The 24,325-nt window shown below is 38.0% G+C and overlaps 5 protein-coding genes and 1 pseudogene across 5 annotated transcripts; all 6 read left to right on the forward strand.

The window, feature by feature from the left end:
* Positions 1 to 3,217: 3,217 nt before the first annotated feature.
* LOC121790229 (berberine bridge enzyme-like 8) lies at positions 3,218 to 5,476 on the forward strand. Its single transcript, XM_042188493.1, has 2 exons — positions 3,218 to 4,005; positions 4,446 to 5,476. The coding sequence occupies exons 1-2, from the start codon at positions 3,301 to 3,303 to the stop codon at positions 5,322 to 5,324; spliced, it is 1,584 nt and encodes a 527-aa protein (XP_042044427.1). The 5' UTR covers positions 3,218 to 3,300; the 3' UTR covers positions 5,325 to 5,476.
* Positions 5,477 to 7,135: 1,659 nt separating this feature from the next.
* LOC121790225 (berberine bridge enzyme-like 18) lies at positions 7,136 to 8,947 on the forward strand. Its single transcript, XM_042188490.1, has one exon. The coding sequence runs from the start codon at positions 7,225 to 7,227 to the stop codon at positions 8,818 to 8,820; it is 1,596 nt and encodes a 531-aa protein (XP_042044424.1). The 5' UTR covers positions 7,136 to 7,224; the 3' UTR covers positions 8,821 to 8,947.
* Positions 8,948 to 12,486: 3,539 nt separating this feature from the next.
* On the forward strand, positions 12,487 to 13,725 carry LOC121790232 (berberine bridge enzyme-like 18). The gene is made up of 2 exons (XM_042188496.1): positions 12,487 to 12,492; positions 12,991 to 13,725. The coding sequence occupies exons 1-2, from the start codon at positions 12,487 to 12,489 to the stop codon at positions 13,723 to 13,725; spliced, it is 741 nt and encodes a 246-aa protein (XP_042044430.1).
* A 1,215-nt stretch (positions 13,726 to 14,940) lies between these two features.
* Positions 14,941 to 16,766, forward strand: LOC121790227 (annotated as a pseudogene).
* A 1,250-nt stretch (positions 16,767 to 18,016) lies between these two features.
* Positions 18,017 to 18,390, forward strand: LOC121790233 (cannabidiolic acid synthase-like 2). The gene is made up of 2 exons (XM_042188497.1): positions 18,017 to 18,137; positions 18,215 to 18,390. Exons 1-2 carry the CDS (start codon positions 18,017 to 18,019, stop codon positions 18,388 to 18,390), a joined length of 297 nt encoding a protein of 98 aa, XP_042044431.1.
* Positions 18,391 to 22,417: 4,027 nt separating this feature from the next.
* LOC121790234 (tetrahydrocannabinolic acid synthase-like) lies at positions 22,418 to 23,668 on the forward strand. Its single transcript, XM_042188498.1, has one exon. The coding sequence runs from the start codon at positions 22,418 to 22,420 to the stop codon at positions 23,666 to 23,668; it is 1,251 nt and encodes a 416-aa protein (XP_042044432.1).
* Positions 23,669 to 24,325: the final 657 nt, after the last annotated feature.

Here is a 24,325-nt window from a genome sequence, read left to right on the forward strand (position 1 = left end):
ACTGAAAATATAATTAAGAACTTGTCAATGTGTTTTGCTCAACTTGATTTATTATAACTTTGTATTAGCCCTCGTTAATTGTTCATTCCATCCCATCTCATTTCATTATATGAATGCAACCATTTTCACTCTTGCTTCAACTCTTCTGGCTTTAATTTCATCCACATCAGCAGCAGCATCTGCTGACAAATTTGTTGAATGCCTCTCCAAATAATTCAAAAACTACTATTCAATTTCCAACAATGTTTACACCCCAATGAACTCTTCTTATACATCCATCTTGCAATTTTCCATTCAAAATATGAGATTCTTATCACATTCCACGTGGATGTTCCAGAAACTGTCACTGTTTTCACAGGCAACAAAACATTGGAACAAAATACGACTCAACTAGTTCGCAAATGGCATACATTGTTCCACGACTTAGCAATGATTTTGCACATTGGCCTCATAATTACAAGGAAGAATGGCGGAGATTTCTGACCCCGTCATTCCTTTTCCACATAGAGGTGGCAATTTGTACGTAACTGATACGATCCCCGTACCCTAGGAAATCTCAATTATTTAGTATCTTTTAATTCACCGTATCTTTCCATATATTGTTATCTTGTTCGATAAGTTAAGTTAGGGTAGTAGTTCTATTATTATGAATAGGATAGATTGTTATCTTTTTATTCATTCAATCAATTAATGAAATATTTTCCCCACCAAAGATAGTGTGTGTTTTCCAATCCTAATTTTGGATTCCCTCCGCCGTCCTAATTGGACCCCGGAGTATTCTATCTGCCGCCGAGTTATCTGCCCGACGGGAGCAACTCCCGCGCACAGAAACTCCGCCATCGTCCGCCGAGCCTGTTGGCCACCGGAAATTTATCTCCACCGCCGAACGAAACTCGCCGCGCTTGTTAAGGGAAACTCCCTTAACAGTAACGCTGATGATGGTGTGCTGGCGCGGAGACGAAGATCAAGATTCGGAGAAGTACATATCTAACCTGGATTCGAAATCTCGATAGTTAGCTGAATAAAGCAAACAATGCTGTAATTATAGATGATATTGTATTTTTATTAGTGGATCATTAATAATTTCCTATTTATTTTCGTAATAATTCGAACCACAAATTTGTTTGATGTATGGAAAGCGTTTTGTCAACAAAAAAGCATTTCATCGTTTGATATTAACCTTGGTTTATTCATTGAAAGCTTCCTATGAATAGTACAATCCAAAAAAAATGTTCTACTCCTATAAGTTTTACATCCGATTTTATGCGAACAATTTGATATACTATATTCTCTTGTATCTAAGTTACTAAGTAAGAATTCTAAAACTACAAGCTTGTTAAATTGCTTTAATATATTTATTTAAAAAATTAAATATATATAAGTCCTTCAAATCGAGTAATAAATGATAATTGCCTTTTTAAACGTGCTCAATAATACTCCAATGCTCATAATTGAAGCCCACTTGCTCTTGCTCTTCGGCCCACCCTTTTTTGCTTCTTCTTTACATTTTTTATTTGATTTCGATTTCGATTTCTTGTGTTTCTAATCCATTTTACAAAATTAGGGTTCATTATAGCCATAAGAATTTAAAATTATTTTCAGCATTAATTTAATTTTCAAACTTGTCAATTATATTTAAATACATAACAACTAACAAACGATGGTCTGCGTGTACGACAAGTCAATTTTGCGTAATCATTTTATATTTTATCTTTGACCAATTCTTATCCTTTATTTTAAAAGTTATCTACTTTTGAATTATCTACACACGTAACACACCCATCCGATTCAATTTAATCAAACTTTTCCTAGAAATGTGTTGAAAATTTAAATAATATTCCTTCAGTCCAAAGATAAGCGAAGCTCTTCTTTTGGGCACGGGATTTAATGAATTGATATTTAAATAGTTAAAGTGGAGAGAGTAAAGTATGAGAGAGAAAAGTAGAGAAATGAAGAGAGAATTTTTTGTCAAAAGGGAAATGACTTACTTATAGTGGGACATTCTTAAAAGAAATATGACTTGCTTATCTTGAGACGGAGTGAGTATATTGGTTGTTGAGAATACTATCTCAACTAACCCCAATAACAAGTAATTTAATAATTCTATGAGATCTCATGGATTGGGACACATAATAGTTTGAATCTGATAGGAACAAATTTTTCAAAGAAACGTGCGTGGATAGAAGAAAGACTTTCAATAATTTAGAAATGCATTATCTTAGTGAATCATAATTTGATTTCACTTTATATAGTATCATTAGTGCAACAAGGTAATTAAAGCACGCACGTCATATAAAATGTCCCTACCTTTAAATAGCAAAGTTGATTCACCAAGCAACTTATTTAATAATAATAATAATAATAGGTTTTGGGTTCAATTATATTCCACATTGGTGCAGTTATCCACTTTATTAGGTGTAGTGATTTGGTAAAACACTTTTCCTCCGACAGGGTAAATCGGATGTTCGATGATTATTGCCCTAGAAAGTTGAGTCACGGGCGAATTACAGAACCATTTTTATCCTTTAACAAAATATATCCCCCACATCCACAATATGAACTGTTGTTCCGTTCATTACGAAGTATACCATATATTCCATTAACTCATTCAACTCTGATTTCATTGTTAAACTAATATTAATCCCTTAATCCACAGATTAATGGTCATGTTATTAGTCTATAAAATTTAGTCTTTTCTATTTTTGGTAAGTTTATACTCTAAAGAGATACTATATATCTCTGTCCCACTACAAGTCGAATAATATTAATCTCTCTCTTTGGCCGTTATTTTGCGAAATTGATAATAAATAGTTAAATTGGAGAGAAAGTAAAGTAAGAAAGAGAATAATATAGAAGAGAATCGTATGTACATTATTATCTTACTTACTTTACTTTATCTTTACTCTAACTATTTTTTATATTTTTGCAGAACAACGTCCGATTTGGAGCACTACCATTCAATTACTCCAATTATTAATTTTTCTCTATCTTGTCTCATTTACTGATAATGATAAAAGGGAGAGTATATAAAAGTATCATACTACATATTCTTTTACATTTATAAAATAATTAAAAACCAGACGGTCAAAAAGTAAGACATGTAAACGCAAACAAAGGAAGGGAGCTAAAAATACCAAGTCTTTGATCTAAGTCAATTATTGAGGTTCCTTGTTACATTTTTTTAGCAGTTTAAAAACACGACGCCACGACCTATATATTCAGTCAATTAGATTTGATGACAAATTCTATAAAATCTAACATAGAAGACACTAGTTTCCACAAACAGATAATCACACAAACATGAAACCTTCAACCACTTTATCTCTCATTTTGATTTCTTTAGCCTTCATTTCTTGCTCACAAGCATCATCTCCTTCTAACAATTTTCTCCAATGCCTGTCCAAAAAATCCATTTCCAACATCATCTACACCCCAACCAACTCTTCATATTCCTCCATCTTACAAATAACCCTCCAAAATCCAAGATTTGACACAAATTCAACCTCAAAACCCTTCGCAATCATCACTCCCCAACACGAATCACAGATCCCGCCTATAATCCTCTGTGCCAAACGCAGCGGCGTGCATACGAGAACCCGAAGTGGTGGCCATGACTTCGAGGGGCTATCTTATCTATCCCAACTCCCGTTTGTGATCATTGATTTGATCAATTTTAATGAAGTGACGGTTGATGTCGAGCACAAGACCGCTTGGGTAGGCGTTGGCGCGACGCTCGGTGCTTTCTACTATGCCATCGCACAGAAAAGCCCGGTTCTGGGCTTTCCGGCCGGGATTTGCCCTACCGTTGGCATCGGAGGGCACATCACCGGCGGAGGCTACGGCGTAATGATGAGAAAATATGGTATCGCGGCTGATCACGTGGTTGATGCTAGAATAGTCGACGTTAACGGCAAAATCCTGGATAAAAAGTCAATGGGTGAGGATCTATTCTGGGCAATCAGAGGCGGCGGTGGGGCCAGTTTCGGCGTGATTACTTCTTGGAAGGTACTCAGATAATATAATGAAGAGAATAAAAGACTGAAAGAATCAAAATACTACTCCCTCCGTCCCAAGGAAGATAACCCCTTCTTTGGGCGGCACGGGATTTTATGCAATTTTATTTTGTGAGTGAGGTGGAGAGAATAAAGTAGAGATAGAAGTTTCTATTTTTAGCAATTAATAATCTTGGATGTGCCAAATTAAAAAGGAAAATGAGTCATCTTCGGGGACGGAAGGAGTATATTCTATTATGCTCTTGTTAATCAACTTTAACACATCAAACTCTTTACAAAATTCTATTCTACATTAACAAAGGAAAATAAAAAATTATTTATAACTCAGATTATCTTTTGATTGATCTAAATTGATTTCTACCTTTCTTCAATTGGTTCTAATTGTGCATTAGTTATTTCCTTCAATCACACATATTTTCTTCATTCCAACAGGTAGAGCCAGTGGATGTTCCTGAAACTGTAACTGTTTTCAGAGTAAGCAGAACGTTGGAACAGAATGCAACTCAAATCATTCACCGCTGGCAATACGTAGCTCCTCACCTAGACAAAGATTTATTCATTGGAATCACTCTAACCACCGTAAACTCCACTCAATCCACCAACAAATTGACGATCAACGCCAATTTTTTCTCCATGTTTTTTGGTCGTATCGACAAATTGCTCCCGTTGATGAAAGAAAAGTTTCCGGAGTTAGGGTTAGTCAGAGAAGACTGCGCGGAAGTGAGCTGGATAAAGGCAACCGTGTTTATAAGCGGTTTGCCTGTCGAAACTCCAACGGAAGTTTTGCTCAACCGAACCTATGCCAGCACAAGAAGACCCTTCAAAGGGAAATCGGACTATGTTCAAAAACCCATTCCTGAATCCGGGCTTGAGGGCTTGTGGAGGCATTTCTTCGAACCGGAAGGCCGGTTTGCTGCGTTTGCAATGAATTCTTATGGTGGAAGAATGGCGGAGATCTCAGAATCCGCCATTCCGTTTCCCCACAGGGCCGGAAACCTGTTCAAGATATTGCAGGTGAATTTCTGGAGGGACGGCGAGAACAGAGATTCGGAGAAGTTTATAAAGTGGAGTCGGAGGGTTAATAGATACTTGACTCCTTATGTTTCGAGGAATCCGAGGGCAGCGTATTTCAACTACAGAGATCTTGACCTCGGAGTTAATAATGTTGAGGGTAAGACGAGTTACGAACAAGCTAGCATTTGGGGTAAAAGATATTACAAGGATAATTTCGATCGTCTTGTTCAGATTAAGAGTGTGGTTGATCCCGATAATTTTTTCAAGAACGAACAGAGCATTCCGACGTTGCACTAAGTTTGTGTGTGGTTTGCTTTGCTGCATTTACTATTTGGATAAGTACTTGTAATAATTTATTTTTCATGTATTTAGATTGTTTTAATAAGATAATAAGGTGGTGGGCTTATAGAGCCTGGAAAGTTAAATAAAGCCTAATATGTTTCCTACTATATTTAATGATTTATTTTTTAGGATATGGTGTATTTCTTTTGAGATATGTACCCTGGTGTTATTAGTATTAGGATCTCTATGTTTCTTATATATAGAGGTGTTCTCTCTTATTGTAAATTGCATTAGAAAATTATAGTGAAAATTTCTAGGTTGGCATCACTCCTAGAATAGATACATAAGTTAAGAACTCCACCACTTCATTTCCCAAATTTATCCGAAACTAAGTTAAGAATAAATTTGAAGAATAGATAAGAAAGTGATGAAAACACAAAAATAAAACAAAAACTAACCATATACTACTATTAATTGGAAGATGCTTCCCATGTATAGTAAGATACCCAAAATGTGTTAATCTATAGATTATATGTTAATTACAATTTAAAAACTAGATATTTCTTAAAAAAATTAAATTTACCTATGTCCTTCAAATTGAGCATTTAGTTTTTTTAATATTTAGTTAATAAATTTTAAATACATAACAAGTTACAATCGTATGCGTGTACGCCAAATCGTTATCAACTCAATTTGCGTCATCATATTTTAATTTTAGCTTTGACCAATGCTTATCTTTTTATTTTTATTTTTATGTTATCTATGTTTGAATTATCTACCTACGTACCCTTCATAGATTCAAAAAGTATTTAAACAAACTTTCCTTGTAAATGTGTATAAATAATATATTGGTTCTTGACAATACAATCTCAACTACCACCAATAGCAAAATAATTTATAAAAATTATGACAGATTTCATTGATTTAGATACACAATAGTTTAAATCTAGTAGATCCCAATTTTCAAACAAAGGAACTGGTATAGAAGAAGAGTATCTATATTTTAGTAATGGATTATCTTAGTTAATCATAATTTGTGTTCACCTTATGCGTAAAGGTTAGTGCAACAAGCTACTTAAATCACGCACGTCATATATAATGTCTATCTTAAGTGGCAAATTGATTCACCACAAGCAGACTTTCCTTAGGAGAGGTTTTGGGTTCAATTCCATATGATTCGTATATTTCACACAATCACACTTTATTTGGTGTTGTAATTTGGTCATACATTTTTACTTAAAAATAAATATGGTAAATAGACCATATATTACTCAATTGATATTTTTTTTCCTTTTAGTTCGTCTATAAAAATTAGTATTTTTCTATTTTTAATAAGATTTTGTGACTAATGATGTTTGATCCATTGTCCACTAACAGTACTAAAACTATTTTTTCTTCTATATATCTCGTTCTTTACTAGTGTGGAGTTTAAACTCGTGTCATCATTGCCAAGACTATTGATATTGGACATATAGGTGGTGTTCAGTTTCCTAAGATGGTACCAAGATATGTATTGAGTTGTAAGATTATTTTAGTCATAGGGGGATTACCAATGACTAATTATTTCATGATTATTAATCTCGAATTGAGCTGTGAGATTGAATCTCATAGACCAAACACACTACATAATTAATCCCGGGAAACAATATTGCAAACCGAACATTCCCATAGAGTATATAAACGTATTGCACATGGCCACCAACGTTTTACTCATATTCCTTTACATATTTTGAAATTTGAGCCGACATAAATAGTATTAAGTCGTCCATATAGTACAATTATTTTGGTTCCTAGTTACACCTTTTTCTTCATTTTGAAAACACAAACTATGGATTCAGTAAACACGAGTTGATTATAAATTCTATAAATCGAACATGAAATAAACTAGTTTCTACATAGACACAACAACTCAATCATGAAACCTTCAACCACTCTCTCTTTCATTTTGGTTCTTCTTGCCACCATTTCTTGCTCACAAGCATCATGTTGTGCCAACAATTTTCTTCAATGCCTGTCCCAAAAATTCAACTACTCTTCCATTTCCAACAACATCTACACTCCAATCAACTCTTCATACACATCCATCTTAAAAATAACCATCCAAAATCCAAGATTTGACACAAATTCAACCTCAAAACCGCTCGCAATCATCACTCCCGAACACGAATCCCAGATCCCGCCACTAATCCTCTGCGCCAAACGCAGCGGCGTCCAGACCAGAACCCGAAGCGGTGGTCATGACTTCGAGGGCCTGTCCTATCAATCCGAAGTCCCGTTTGTCATAATTGATTTGATCAATTTCAGTGACGTTTTGGTTGACGTTGACCGCAAGACTGCCTGCGTCGGATCTGGCGCAACCATCGGTTCTTTATATTACTCGATCGCAGCGAAAAGCCCCGTCCTGGGCTTTCCAGCTGGCACTTGTCCCAACGTCGGCATCGGTGGGCACTTCAGCGGCGGAGGCTACGGCGCAATGATGCGGAAACATGGCCTCGCGGCCGATCACGTGGTCGACGCCAGAATAGTCAACGCCAACGGCAGAATCCTGGACAGAAAGTCAATGGGCGAGGATCTGTTTTGGGCAATCAGAGGCGGCGGTGGGGCCAGCTTCGGCGTGATTACTGCCTGGAAGGTACAACTGGTGGATGTTCCAAAAACAGTCACTGTTTTTGGAGTCGGCAGAACTTTGGAACAGAACGTGACTCAGATCGTTCATCGCTGGCAACACGTGGCTCCTGAGCTAGACAAAGATTTGTTCATCGGAGTCTCGTTATTAACTGCAAACTCAACTCAATCCGGCACGAAATTGACTGTTGTAGCTAATTTTGCCTCGTTGTTTCTCGGTCGGATCGACAGACTGCTTCCGTTGATGAAGGAGAAGTTCCCGGAGTTAGGGCTAACGAGAGAAGACTGCTCGGAAGTGAGCTGGATACAAGCAATGGTGTTTATAAGTGGTTTGCCCGTCGAAACACCGCCGGAGGTTTTACTCAACCGAACCGATCCCGCGACAAGAATTCCCTTCAAGGGGAAATCGAACTACGTGCAACAACCGATTCCTGAATCCGGGCTCGAAGGCTTGTGGAGGCGTTTCTTCGAAGAGGAAGGCGCGAATGCAGCGTTCGCGTTGAATCCTTACGGTGGAAGAATGGCAGAGATCTCAGAATCCGCCATTCCGTTTCCCCATAGGGCGGGAAACCTGTACAAGTTGTTGCAGGTGGTTTTCTGGAGAGAAGACGAGAACGAAGATTCGGACAGGTATATAAAGTGGAATCGAAGGGTTGAGAGATACTTGACTCCTTATGTTTCGAGGAATCCGAGGGCAGCGTATTTCAACTACATAGATCTTGACCTTGGAGTGAACAGTGTTGTTGGCGAGACGAGTTATGAGCAAGCTAGCGTTTGGGGTAAAAGATATTTCAAGAATAATTTTGATCGTCTTGTTCGGATTAAGAGTGTGATTGATCCCGAGAATTTCTTCAGGAACGAACAGAGTATTCCGTCGTTGCACTAATTGTTGTAAACAAAACAAACATCTTGATTTGTGTATGTTGATTTGCTTTGCTATATTTTGATGTTTGGAAAAATGCTTGTAATAATTATTTCATGTAAATCATAGGCCCGCCCACTCACTCGTTCAAGCCCACTCACTTCGAGCTAATTTAGGCCCGCCCACGATGATAAATCATAGGTGGATCTAATTAAATAGTTAAACTATCATACAATTATAAAAAATTTAACTTTAGATTGAGGCTCATCTTATTAGAAAGAAAAGTTTATGCACATAAGAATGAACTAGTTTTAAAAGCCCAAAAATGTCAAAAGTGAGCTATATTTTTGGGATGGAAGGATTATCATATAATGAAATTGATGTTCCGAGGTCAATTTTGTCATTTTATACTGACCAATCTACTTTTATTCTGCTTGCTATAGCTTTATTCCCATTAATTTAAGCCCATTCTATAAATTAGGGTTCATATAACCAATTAGAATATAAAATATTTTCAGCATTTATTTTTTTAATTTGTATGCGTAGCAACTAGAAATGGCAGGTACGCCAACTCGCAATAAATAAATTATTATCCATTGTTTCGACAACTCAATTTGCGTAGTATATCTATTTTAATTTATGTTTATTTTAAAAGTTATCTATGTTTATATTATCTACTCACACATCACATATTAAAAAAATATTTAGATTGGCACAAATTTGTTTAAAAATATGTATAAATAATGTACTGGTTATTGAGAATACCATCTCAACCAATCCAAATAACAAAATAATTTAAAAAATGTTACAAGATCTCCTGGATTGGGATATGAAAGAAAGGTTTTGTACGTGTGTAGACGTCTCCAAACCGAACCGGCCCGGATGAACCGGCCCGGAACCGTCGCCGGCGGTTCCGAACCGGAACCGGAACCGTCACCGGCGGTTCGAACCGGCACCGGAACCGCCGGGCCGGTTCCGGTTCCTCATTTTATGCAAACCGTAACCGGCGGGTCGGAACCGCCGGTTCCGGCGAAACCGGCGGTTCGGCGGTTTCCGACACAATTTCAGGCCTACTCCCTAGCCTTTTCACAATTTCAGGGTTAAACCGGCGGTTCCTGGCTAAACCGGCGGTTTCCCACCGCAATTTTCAAAATTTGAAAATTCAAACGGTCCGTAAACCGCCGGTTCCACCGAAAACCGGCGGTTTCGGCGGCGAACCGGCGGTTTCGGCGTTATTTTTCAAAATTTGATTTTTTTTTTTTAAATTTTTAATCACAATTTTCCCCTATAAATACCCTCTCCTCTTCCATTTCTACTCACCCCATTCTTGTGTTAATAAGAATTTCTCTCTCAATCTCAATTTCTCTATTCTCCATCCTCATTCTCTCAAGTTGTGTACGTTGTTTGCGCTTATAATTTACTCACGTTGTTCTTGTTCACGTTATCATATAGTCATATTCACATAAACACTACTATCTATTCTCTACTTCCAATTTCCATAATATCATGTCTTCATCTCGTCGTGGTGGTGATCGGGGCAAGGGCATTGCTCAAGATCAAAGTGACTCTCGCGTCGTCGTGCCCCTTCTAGAGCACAAGTTTGCGGAGGAGGTGGGAAGGCGAGCCGCTCTTCGATTACAAGTAAGTTCTAAACTTCTAAATTAAATGTTTTACTATGTTAATATGTTATAATAAGTTTTAATATGTTAGTAGTTTTTAATATGTTTTATTATGTTATATGATATAAGTTTTAATATGTTAGCAAGTTTTAATATGTTTTAATATGTTATATGATAAGTCTTTAATTTGAGAGCACCATTTGGTATACTTGCTCGGAAAAAGATTATGTGCGGACTACCGCCTTTTCTTATATCCTTGTGCAAGATGGCCTATTGTGGAATGCCTCAGCGTGGTCCTTCCTTTGATTTATATGTTAGTATGTTTTAATATGTTAGTATGTTTTAATATGTTTTAGTAAGTTTTAATATGTTAATATGTTTTAATATGTTTTAATATGTTTTAGTAAGTTTTATATGTTTTAATATGTTTTAGTAAGTTTTAATATGTTAGTATGTTTTAGTATGTTTTAATATGTTTTAATATGTTTTAATATGTTAGTATGTTTTAATATGTTAGTATTATATGTTTTAATGTGTATAATTCTCGTAGGAGGAAGAAGATCGAAATGCGGCCTTGTTACTTGCCACCCTCGGCGACGAAGAGCCACATTCGGCTTCGCGTTTCGAATACGATGTGAATCTATCATCGGACGAAGGCGACGATGGATCTATACGCCTTCAGCAGCGGAGGAAGGACGGCACATTCGGTAAGTTAGTTAGATTTATATTTAGACTCACACTTTTCATTCAATGAGGAAGAAGGAGGTCCCGTTCCCCAACGAAGAAGAGTAGGCGCCAATACTTCCGATCAAGCCAAATAGGTAAGCAAGGTAAGAGAACTACGTGGACTTTGATTCCAAAATGCAATTGAGCATTGAGGATACGTAGGCATCTCAACTTATATTTCAACTTAAATTTTAAATTTAAGTTTAAATTTAAGTTGAGCTCAAGTCCTTTTCCTTTATTTCTTTTTTCTCCCCTTTATTTCGAATATGTAATTTTGTAAATTGTAATGAAGACTTTAAGTCTTTTGTAATTTATAATTTTGAAGTTGTAATTTCTAATTTTTATGTTGTAATTTGTAAATTTTAACTTGTAATTTGTAATTTTAAAGTTGTAATTTGTAATTTTGAAGTTGTAATTTGTATCAATAAAATTACATTTGTACATCGCTTCATTCTAATGTTATTTACGCAAGTTTTTTTACATTTTAAACTTGAATTACAATTTACAAAATGCAAAAAAAAAAAAAAAAAAATCGGATAAACCGCCGAACCGCCGAACCGCCCGGAACCGGGTAACAACCGACGGTTAGGCCGGTTCAAGTGAACCGGCGGTTCACGGTTCATAAACCGGAACCGTGCGGTCTTCGACGGGCCGGTTCCGGTTCCAACAAATCTTGAACCGGAACCGCCGGTTCCGAACCGTGAACCGGCGGTTCACGAACCGTGGTGACGTCTATACGTGTGTTATGTGCACAACAGCACAAGTCCTTGTTAAGAAAGTTTCAAATTTCTACTTCCCAAAATATTACTTCCTCTGTTTATAAAAATATTCTTGGTAATAGAAGACGAGTTTTAATGCAAAATTAATAATGTATTAATAACATAATAAAAAATAATTGAAATATTATTATTAGAAAGTAAGACCCATATTCTTATTAGAAAGAAAAACATCTAAAAAATAAATAGACATTAATTTTTGTGATTAACCCATATAGATTTTAAAAATTATTTTTGTGGATGAATACAAGTCAAATGTCGATCCCATGATGAAAAAGTTTGGCAATACTACCACACTCTAAATTAAGGTTAGGGGAACAAAACAAGAAATACTTATAAATTATACTTACGTCGAAGGTGGGAACAACTTTCACAACTAAAATACAGTAAACTAATCAGAGATGTAAGTCTCACTCCGTGATACAGTTTTTTTAGATATCTCACTTTAAATGACACCTTTTTTAAAATAGAAACATCAATCCTTATATTTTATTCTATATTCATTTAACTCACAAAACAATATTGCATAAAATTTCGTGCCGGATCAGAAATAGTTCACTTGGAGTGGAATGGAGGCAAGTGGGACAGAGGGAGTATCAATTATGAGTCCAAAATTATGTGCAAAACTCATGAAACGAATGGGATAGATATGATATATAATAGGTTGCCAACCTTATATTTTGGTATTTGTTTATCTAATCATCTAGTTCATGCATGCAATTATTGATATATTGTATTAAAATGAGGTTCCTTGTTACTTTGGTTTAATTTCTAAACTCGAACTAGTGACTATTAATTCTATAAATCAAACATGCAAGAAATTAGTTTCAACAAACACATAATCACACAATCATGAAACCTTCAACCATTTTAGCTCTCATTTTGGCTCTTCTTTGCCATAATTTCTTGCTCACTAGCATCATCTTCTGCTCATAACTTCCTTAAATGCCTCTCCAAAAAATTCATTTCCAACATCATCTTCACTCCAATCAACTCTTCATATTCATCCATCTTACAAACAACCATCCAAAATCCAAGATTTGACACAAATTCAACCTCAAAACGAATCACAGATCCTGCCTATAATCCTCTGCGCCAAACGCAGCGGCGTGCAGACGAGAACTCGAAGCGGCGGCCATGACTTCGAGGGTCTGTCTTATCAGTCCCAAGTCCCGTTCGTCGTCATTGATTTGATCAATTTCAGTGAAGTAACGGTTGATGTCGAGCGCAAGACCGCCTGGGTTGGAGTTGGCGCAACCGTCGGCTCTTTGTATTATGCAATTGCCCCGAAAAGCCCGGTTCTGGGCTTTCCAGTTGGCATTTGCCCTACCATTGGCATCGGCGGGCACTTCAGCGGCGGAGGCTACGGCGCCATGTTAAGAAAACATGGCGTCGCAGCCGATCACTTGGTTGATGCCATAATAGTCAACGCTAACGGCAGAATCCTGGACAGAAAATCAATGGGCGAGGATCTGTTCTGGGCGATCACAGGCGGCGGAGGCGCCAGTTTTGGCATGATTACGGCTTGGAAGGTACAACTGGTGGATGTTCCAGAAATAGTCACTGTTTTCAGAGTGAGCAGAACGATGGAACAGAACGCGACTCAGATCATTCACCGCTGGCAATATGTAGCCTCTGAAGTCGACAAAGATTTGTTCATCAGGATCATTTTGTCCACAACAAACTCGACTCAATCGAGTGAGGAGTTGACGATCGATGCTTCTTTTTACTCGTTGTTTCTTGGCCGGATCAACAGATTGCTACCGTTGATGAAAGAGAAGTTGCCCGAGTTAGGGTTAGTGAGATAAGAATGCACGGAAATGAGTTGGATACAAGCAATGGTGTTTATAAGTAGTTTGTCTGTCGACACTCCGCTAGAAGTTTTGCTCAACCGAACCGATCCCGCCACAAGAAGACCCTTCAAAGGGAAATCAAATTACGTGCATCAACCTGTTCTGGAATCCGGGCTTGAATGCTTGTGGAGACATTTCTTTGAAGAGGAAGGCGAGTTTGCGGAATTCGAGATGAATCCCTTTGGTGGAAGAATGGCAGAGATCTCAGACTCCGCCATTCCTTTTCCCCATAGGGCTGGTAACTTGTATAATTTGCTGCAGGTGGCTTTCTGGAGAGAAGACGAGAACAGAGATTCGGACAAGTATATAAAGTGGAGTCGGAGGGTTGACAAATACTTGACTTCCTATGTTTCGAGGAATCCGAGGGCAGCGTATGTCAACTACAGAGATCTTGATCTCGGAGTTAACAACGTTTTTTGGTGAGACAAGTTATGAACAAGCCAGCGTTGGGGGTAAGAGATATTTCAAGAAAAATTTCGATCGTCTTGTTTGGATTAAGAATGTGATTGATCCCGAGAATTTCTTCAAGAACGAACAAAGCATTCCGACGTTGCACTATATGTCACAAGCATAACAAACATTTTGATTTGGTATGTGATTGCTTTACTGCATTTGGTGGTTGGATTGATGCTTGTAAATTGTAATAATTGTTCTGTGTCAATAATGCTATTTTTGAGTAGCTGTAATCTTATCTAAAATATGAGCTGGTGGACAGCTTTTACTTATGGCCACGATGTCACTCTACACAATCCCCATAACTATTCCTCTTACTTCATTCGTTTTGGTGCAAATGTGCTATAAGAATTATTGAACTAATAGAGAAATATTTGTCATTTTGAAATGTTTGTTTAAAATAGACCAATTCTATTTAAGAAAATTTTTTTCTAATGAGATGGGTCCATTCACTACTGACAATACTCTAATCACTTTTTCTTTTTATCTCTCTTACTTTACCAATTATGCATTAAAACCCGTATCGATTCAAATTTATTTATTTTTTAAGGACGGAGGAAGTAATTATTATTGTAAAAATAAAAAGTTGTAACTTGTAAGATGAAAAAAAATTGATCTAATCAATAAAAAAAATTAGATTGAATTTAGTCCATACATATATTTTGTGATAGATATTGCTGCTTTTTCAGTTGTTGGTGAGACCGATATTGCCATCATCTCTCTATCATTTTCCCCCTCTATGAGTTCTTTCTAATATTTGGAATGATTGATCCATTTTATAGATAGTATTTCAGAAATGAAAGCTTTATTCTATCTCAATAATGAATCATGAACACTTTCATCTTCTTCTTCTTCTTGTCATTTGCTCATGCTCATGGGCAGCTTCTGCTTATGGCAAAGACGACTTTCTTCGCTGTCTCTCTCAACAATCACATAACTATTCATCTTTTTCCACCATTGTTTACACCCATGTAAACTCTTCCTTCACTTCCGTCCTTCAATTCTCCATCCGAAACCTCAGATTCGAGTCCGAATCAACTCCCAAACCGCAGGTGATCATAACCCCACGACACGAATCCCAGATCCCGCCTGTCATATACTGCTCCAGACAAAGTGGTCTGGAAATCAGAACTCGAAGCGGCGGCCATGACTTCGAGGGATTGTCTTACGTATCCCAACTCGCGTTTGTGATCGTTGATTTGATCGGTCTCAGTGAGATCAAAGTCGACGTTGAGGAGAAAACTGCGTGGGTGGAAGCGGGTGCAACCATCGGTTCTTTATACTACAGGATCGCAGAAAAAAGTCCGGTTCTCGGATTCCCTGCAGGCTTTTGCCCGACGGTTGGCGTTGGTGGCCACTTTAGCGGCGGAGGCTACGGTACAATGCTGAGAAAATACGGACTGGCAGCCGACAACGTCGTTGATGCAAGAATAATCGATGTGAAAGGCGGAATTCTAGATAGAAAATCAATGGGCGAAGATTTGTTCTGTGCCATCAGGGGCGGCGGAGGTGCTAGTTTTGGCGTGATTACTGCCTGGAAAGTACAACTAGTGGACGTGCCAGAAAAAGTCACTGCTTTCACAGTGGTAAAGACACTGGAACAAAATGCGACTCAACTAGTTCACCGCTGGCAATATGTGGCTCCAAAACTCGACCAAAAGTTGTACGTCGGCGTCACCATGATTATGGTTGACTCGACGTTCCAAGCTATTTTTTGGTTGCATTTCCTCGGCTGCACTGAGGAAATGCTTCCGATGTTGCAGGAGAGTTTTCCTGAGTTGGGTGTGGTAAGAGAAGACTGCTCCGAGATGAGCTGGATCCAATCTGTCGTGTATTTCTCCTCGGCCCCGTTCATGCCGTCTTCGCCGGAGCAGCCACCGGAATTTTTACTCGACCGGACTCTGTTTAAGTGAAATCTGACTACGTGCAGAAACCCATTCCTGAAAGCGGGCTCGAAGGCATCGTGAGAATGCTCAACGAAGCGGGAGGAGAGGGAGCGATGGTGTACACAATTCCATATGGTGGAAGAATGGCCGAAATTTCTGGACCCGCCACTCCATTCCCGCACAGAGCGGGAAACTTGTACAAACTTGCTTGTATAGTGAGCTGGCTGGGAGACGAGGCTCGGGATTCGGACATGTACATGAGTTGGAGCAGGAGGTACTACAGTTACATGGCTCCTTATGTTTCGAGGAATCCAAGGGAAGCGTACCTCAACTACAGAGACCTTGACATCGGTGTCAATAACGTTGGAGGTAAGACGAGTTATGTGGAGGCGAGCGTTTGGGGGAAGAAATATTTCAAGAGTAATTTTGATCGGCTTGTTCGGGTGAAGACTGTGGTTGATCCACACGATTTCTTTAGGAATGAACAGAGCATCCCGCCGTTGCTTTCTAGATACAATAATAAGAAAGGGATTAAGATGCATGCTTCAGAAACTGTAGATGGTGATGTTCTGAGCTTAATAATGTGATGTTATTTGAAATTGGGGCAATAAATGGTTGTATGGTTACGTGTTACTTGCAATCATTTTCTTTTCTTAATTATATATTCATCAGTCTCATTATTCATGACAAGTATTCTTTTAAACTGTCACAACTCGTACTCACGGATTGCATTAAGGAGAAACGTTATTCCCACAAAATAATATATGCCACAACTAGTACTCACGGATTGATTTAAGGAGAAACATTCTTCCCTCAAGATAATAAACTATTGGAATGAAGCACAGCCTCCAAAAGTAAAACGACTTTCTCCTTTGTAGAAGCAACTCGAACACCCTGAGGACCGACGAACTTAACATAGTGGCTATATGCCTCGACTACCAAAAAACGAAAAGTCTTGTTGTCGTCATCACAATTCGAAGAGCAATGGTCATAATTCGAAGCCCGATGACCGTGTAGGGCTTGTAATGTAGGAATAGGGAGGAAATCCTTGTAGCAAGAGGAATGAAATGGACTAGGAAAGTACCTATTTGATCAACATGTCAAATTAAATACAATTTTTTCAGATACTCTAGATTGTCATTTGTCATGATCCTGTCTTCATGTGTGAAATAAACTATACTCCATATTTATATTTTATTCAGCCATTCAATGAATCTGATGAGGCAAAGATACTACTGTATACAAATAGTGTATTTAAGGACCTATTCAAACATGTACATGTTGCATTTTTTTCAAATAAAAGAATTGAGATGGATTGTGAAAGACTACCACTGAAAATATTACAATATGAACTGTTGTTTCCACTCTCCTTCAAGAAATGAAGAAATGTCAAAGAAATTTAAATAAATAAATGATTTGTTGAACTAATACATTGAATATAACCTTGTCTGCTTGAAAATTTGTAACATAGTTTCTTGATAAGTAATTATATATTTGAACTAATCATTATAAATAACTACAACTGCATTCCTCTGAAACACCACTAACACAAACTCATCTTCTCAAAATCACAAGTCATGAAAACTTCTTCAATCACTCTCTCATTCTTTCTTGTGTTAATCTTGTTGAGCTCATGGCCAGTTTTTGGCGATGAACAAGATGATTTTCTTGAATGTCTCTCTCAGACATGCCAAAACTACTCTTCGATTTCCAACGTTGTTTACACCCTGCAAACTCTTCCTACACTTCCGTACTTGAATTCTCCATCCGAAACACGAAGATTCATGTCGGAATCTACTCTAAACCGCAAGTGATCGTAACCCCAGAATACGAATCTCAGATCCCGCCTGTCATACTCTGCGCCAACAAAGGGTCTGGAGATCAGAACTCGAAGTGGCGGCCATGACATGGAGGGACTGTCCTATGTCTCACAAGTCCCATTCGTGATAATTGATTTGATCAATCTCAGCGAAGTCACGGTCGACATTGACGCGAAAACGGCTGGATTGAAGCGGGCGCCACCCACCGGTATCGTATACTACAGGATCGCCGAAAAGAGCTCACTCTGGGATTTCCTGGGGCTATATGCGTAACGGTCGGTGTAGGCGGGCACTACAGTGCAGGAGGCTACGGCGCAATGCTGAGAAAATACGGACTAGCAGGAGATAACGTTATTGATGCAAGAATAATCAACGCGAACGGAACAATTCTTGACCGGGCATCAATGGGCGAGGATTTGTTCTGGGCATCACAGGCGGCGGAGGTGGCAGTTTCGGCGTGATCACTGCCTGGAGGGTACAACTGGTGGATGTTCCAGAAACAGTCACTGTTTTCTTCATCACCAGAAGCGTGGAAGAACAAAACGGCATGGACTCTGGCACCGCTGGCAATATGTTGCGCCACAAGCCGACAATGATTTATTCGTTGGAGTCAATCGTTTTCAGGGTGAACACGACCGTCCTCGTTAACTTCTTCTCGGTGTACAAGGCGGCGCTGACGCATTAGTTTCGTACATGCAAGAAATCTTCCCTGAGTTAGGACTAGTGAGAGAAGACTGCACGGAAATGAGCTGGATCCAATCGACCTTATTTAGCAACCAAATGCCGATCGATCCACTAGATACTCTTCTCAACCGGACTCAAGCTGGTATCAGACAGCTCAAAGAAATCCGACTATGTCCGAACACCGGTTCCTTTGGACGCGATTGAAGGTATGGTGACTATGTTACGTGAACCGGAAGCAGACGAGACTATTTCTACATGGTGCCGTATGGTGGAAGAATGGATGAAATACCTGAATCGCAGACTCCATTTCCTCACAGAGCCGGTGCACTCTACAAACTAGCCGGCCTAACTTACTGGCAAGACTCCGAGGCTGCGGACACGGACAGTTACATAAGCTGGAGCCGAAGGTATTACGAATACATGACTCCTTATGTGTCAAGCTCGCCCAGGGAAGCGTATCTCAACTATAGAGATCTCGACCTTGGAGTGAATAACATTGTTGGTGAGACGAGTTATGAACAAGCTAGTATTTGGGGAAGCCGTATTACAAGGATAATTTCGATCGTCTTGTTCAGGTGAAAACCGCCGTTGATCCGGACAATTTCTTCAAGTACGAACAAAGCATTCCGCCGGTATCGACTTATGTTGCGGATATTTAAGAATTTAGATTTAGATTTTTGTTTTTGTTTGTTTAGTTTTGAATAAGGATCATTAATGAACCTTCTTTGTTTTTTTTGGCTGTTTAGTCCTAAATAAAATTATATTTTTAGAAAAGTTTGTACAAGACTAATTCATGGTATCGGTTAAGATATTCCTTGATGTTTGCTTGACTAGTAATAGTATTTGTTTAGATATATACGTATCAAATATAGTTAATTCAAGAAAATATGATGCAAAGATGAGTTGGGGCGGCTATAGGATTGGAATAGGTACATAATTGAACAAGATATGAATGTGACGGTTGCTAGTGTTCAATTTTAATAAGCCAAGTATTAGCAATAATGAATTTTATATTATATGGGATACTTATGTGTGATTGATGTCGTAAATAGAAAATATCCTATCGATTAGAAGAGGTCGAGGATAATTACAATTACATAATACAACACTATCACATTCTTGAGGTACTAATAAATACTTCGACTTAAAAAAAATCAATTTTCCATTTATACTTGCAACGATTCAATTCCACAACATATTAAGATTAAGAAGATGCGTTTAGCTAACTAAATTGAGTTCTTCATCAACCCATCAACTTCAAGCCACATCAAATTCAATCGTGACAACTCTCAACTCTCAACTTGTAACTTTTTAACCTTTTTTTAATGTAAATTTAGTTGGTAAATAAGGTTGATTGGATCCAGCTCATTATTTATTATGTAGATCAGTTTTGGGTTTCTTGTCCTGGGGTTATGATCACTTGCAGTTTAGGAGGTGACACAGATTAGTCTCTTGTTTCGTACGGTGGAATCTAGGACGGAGTCGTAACAGGGGCAGGTCTAGTAGGGGAAGACAAGGGGCATTTGCCCCTCCTCAATATATTTTATATAGTACTCCCTCCGTCTCGCACTACTCGCACATTTCATTTTGGACACGGAGATTAAGGAATGAGTGATAGACAAAGTCAACAATTACGGCTGTAGGTATAAATTGTTACTAAAAATGGAAAGAGTGCAAATAACTTGGGACGCCCAGAAAGGAAATAAGTGCAAATAGTGCGGGACGGAGGGAGTATTATTTTGTTATATAATTTTTAAAAAAGTTTGATGTCCTTTATAAATGTCCCACCGCAAACTTTTAAATTTTCTTATTATATATATTTTTGCCCCCGTTGAATTGAAATCATGGTTCTGCCCTGAGTCGTAAGAAGGGGTTGAAGGAGATATTCAAGGGAGGATGAGACGTTTTATGCTGAAGGAGTTTCCATAGTTTGTGATATATTGAGAAAATGAGTTTGTGACTTTGTGTTGTGTATATGTTTGTGTCTCCGTGTTTGTGTTTTTGAGAGAAATTAATGCATTGCAACCTATTTACAAAAATTCTTAAGGGAAATTTTCGACCATTGAAAGTTTCTTGTATAAACTTATCAAATAAAACATGTATTCAATTTTAATGCAGACACGCTTCATTATTTGTATCTATTCGAAATTCATTATTATTATTTCTAGACTTCTTTGACCAATAGAATTTCATGAGCTACCTTGACTAGTCAATTAAAATATCAATAATTCACGTTGCATATTTAATTTATTTCATATATTATGATTAGCTAAACGTAGCTATCAATAGAATTTCGACTCATCAATTTTCTAGACTACAATATTGCAGCATAAAGCCCCACTAGCAAAGAAAAGTGTGTGTTGAGAACTTAAGTTGTCCACTAAATTTTAATTTTTTTGCCTTTCTAAGTCTGCTTTCATTTGCATCATTTGATTTTAATTGGGATACACTTTTTTGTAGAACATAAATTAGCATGATTAATAGAATAAAATATGTCTTTATCCGTTTTTTTTCTTCAAGTGTACCTAGTTTTCAAAACTTCCATAAGGTACTCCTGAAAGCTCGAGATCAAGAAACTACATTGTGGTTATACATTAAAAAAATCACGTAGAAATGAAACATTTGTTTTTCAGCATGTGATTTTATGTAAAGTTGTTTTGTGAGTTAATTAGAAGAGAATAAAGTAATAGAGATGGAAAAATATAGATGGTGTTGTTTCCATTTAAAAAAATATTTCATTTTTAATGGAAAATCCAAAAAAAGAAAAAAAGTTTCATTTTTAATGAGACGGGGGAGTATGTCCTTAGCCATACAACTGCAGTGTTTCGTAGAAATTTTAATGAAAAGTTCTGCTACCATATAGTTCCCTCAAATAAAGAACGTAACAACGTCCGATTAAGGGACTTAAGCTCTGATGCAGACCTAACAGGAGAACTCATCCTTAAAGACTAGTATGTTAGGAGAGAGAGCTCATTCAGTCTATATACCCCACCACATCAGTTGTTCTCATAACTGATTTGTCGATGTGAGAATTGAGTCCGTAACAAGCTCCTATCAATCTCTTGATTTTATTTTATTGTCAAATTTGTCAAAATTGTGAAAAAAAAATATCTCAAGTTAATGGTTACCCATGTTCAAGGCAGCCGTGGGATTCGTTTGATGGTGATGTTTGTGACGATTGTGATGCTTAGCTAGTTAGGATAAGATAATAATAAATATGCAACTTGGATCCTAGAATGAATTATCGATATTTTATTTGATATCTCATGAAATATTATTGGTCAGAGCAGTCTAAAAAGGTAGACCTAATAAAATTCAAATAGTTTTCTATTAAACGTGTCTCTGCTTCGGAAAATTGACCTTGGTTCATTTGTTATGTTCATACAATTTCAAGGAACTTTCCACCTTAACAAAACATTATAAATAGTGCACAATGCATTCCTCTCAAACACCACAAACACAAACACGAACACAAACACAGACACAAACACGAGCACATTTTCTTGAAATACTATCATAAGCCATGGAAACTCCACCATCAGCCTCAAATGTCTCATCCTTTCTTGAATGCCTCTCTCAAGAATGTGAGAACTACTCTTCCATCACCAATATCATTTACACTCCTTCGAACCCTTCATTCGAGACCGTCCTTGATTCCTCTATACAAAACTCGAGATTCGCATCCGAATCCACTCCCAAACCGCAAGTGACCATAACCCCAAAAACGAAGCCCAGATCTCCTCGGTCATACGTTGCGCCAAAAAAACCGGTCTGGAGATCAGAACCCGAAGCGGAGGCCATGACATGGAGGGACTGTCTTTCGTCTCGAAAATCCCATTTGTGATCGTTGACTTGGTCAATCTCAGCAAGGTAACGATCGAGGTCGAGGAGAAAACCGCATGGGTCGAAGCAGGCGCAACCACCGGCATTGTACACTACAATATTGCCGCAAAAAGCCCCACTCTAGGATTTCCCGGGGCAATTGCTCCAACCGTCGGTGTTGGCGGGCACTACAGTGGAGGAGGCTACGGCTTGATTTTTAGAAAATACGGCCTGGCCGCGGATAACGTAATTGATGCTAGAATCGTCAACGTCAATGGAGACATTCTCGACAGGGAATCAATGGGCGAGGATCTGTTCTGGGCGATCAGAGGCGGAGGAGGCGCCAGTTTCGGCGTGATCACTGCCTGGAAGATCAAACTGCTGGATGTTCCAGAAACCGTCACTGTTTTCTCAATCAACAGGAGCGTGGAGGAACAGAACGGAGTTGACCTGTGGCACCGCTGGCAATACGTGGCGCCTCAAGCAGACAAAGATTTGTTCATCGGAGTCATCGTACTCAGGGTGGAGACGACCGTCCAGGTTAACTTCTTCTCAGTTTTCCTCGGCGGCGCAGATAGATTAGTTTCATACATGCAAGAAACCTTCCCTGAGTTAGGGCTAGTAAGAGAAGACTGCACAGAAATGAGCTGGATCCAATCCACCTTATTTAGCAACCAAATGCCGATCGATCCACTAGAAGCTCTGCTCAACCGGACCGCGACCGGTGTCAGGCAACTCAAAGCCAAGTCCGATTATGTCAGGAACCCGGTTCCTATCACCGCGATTGAAGGCATGGTGACTATGTTACGCGAGCCGGAAGCAAACGCGACTATGTACTACATGGTTCCATATGGTGGAAGGATGAATGAAATATCAGAATCGGAAACTCCGTTTCCTCACAGAGCCGGTGCACTGTACAAACTTGCTAGCTTGACTTACTGGGAAGATTCTGAGGCGGCTGATTCGGATAAATACATAAGCTGGAGCCGAAGGTATTACGAATACATGACTCCTTATGTGTCGAGCTCGCCCAGGGAAGCGTATCTCAACTACAGAGATCTCGACATTGGAGTGAATAACGTTGTTGGTGAGACGAGTTATGAGCAAGCCAGTGTTTGGGCGAAGCCGTATTACAAGGACAATTTCGATCGTCTTGTTCGGGTGAAGACCGCGGTTGATCCGGACAATTTCTTCAGGAACGAACAAAGCATTCCGCCGTTGCCGTGTGTCTAAGATATTTGAGTATGGAGATTTACATATTTTATTCCAATGTTTATGTTTATTTAGTTAATGAACTTTTTGTACTTGTACTATTTTGTTACGTGACTATTGTATTAAAAATCATTTTCTTGTTATTCAATTATAAACATTTCTTTTGTTACATGTCCCAAATTCTCTTCTTCAGTCTCTTGATTTGGTTTTGTCTGATTAACTTGGTCAATGATGGAAGGCAGCAGATCAAATTGAACCTCAACTTACAATTTTCCATTCTTTTCTTTATTCAAGTAAAATTCATTAATTTTAACATTATGAATATTTTTATTAGTAATTAGATAAAATGAGTTATTCGTGAATTATTCGGATTTGAACTTGATAAACTTATTCCAAACGTATTTAATAAAGTTAATTACATATAATTAGTGAATTTTTTTATTAATTTCATTTTCTTATAAGAAAATAGTTAAACGAAGTATGTTAAGTTTAATAATGAGGCTTAAATCCGAATCGTAAATTTAATATTTTGGTGATAAATCCTTAAGCTTGAATATACTCATAAGTCTCAAAGGAAAATTTGAAATAAATTAAAAAATAAAGCAATAATCCATAATGAGTTTGCCTGTCAAAATATGAACTCAATTTCGCCACTTATAATTCAGTGCTCATTAATCG

This window comes from Salvia splendens, unplaced genomic scaffold (assembly GCF_004379255.2).
Source record: "Salvia splendens isolate huo1 unplaced genomic scaffold, SspV2 ctg444, whole genome shotgun sequence".
Lineage (NCBI taxonomy): Eukaryota > Viridiplantae > Streptophyta > Magnoliopsida > Lamiales > Lamiaceae > Salvia > Salvia splendens.

Coding starts and splice junctions, on each gene's coding strand:
- LOC121790229 (XM_042188493.1), top strand. CDS start 3,301: ATGAAACCTTCAACCACTTTATCTCTCATTTTGATTTCTTTAGCCTTC. Junction 4,006..4,445: donor GCGTGATTACTTCTTGGAAG/GTACTCAGATAA, acceptor TCATTCCAACAG/GTAGAGCCAGTGGATGTTCC.
- LOC121790225 (XM_042188490.1), top strand. CDS start 7,225: ATGAAACCTTCAACCACTCTCTCTTTCATTTTGGTTCTTCTTGCCACC.
- LOC121790233 (XM_042188497.1), top strand. CDS start 18,017: ATGGAGGGACTGTCCTATGTCTCACAAGTCCCATTCGTGATAATTGAT. Junction 18,138..18,214: donor GAAGCGGGCGCCACCCACCG/GTATCGTATACT, acceptor CGGTCGGTGTAG/GCGGGCACTACAGTGCAGGA.
- LOC121790234 (XM_042188498.1), top strand. CDS start 22,418: ATGGAGGGACTGTCTTTCGTCTCGAAAATCCCATTTGTGATCGTTGAC.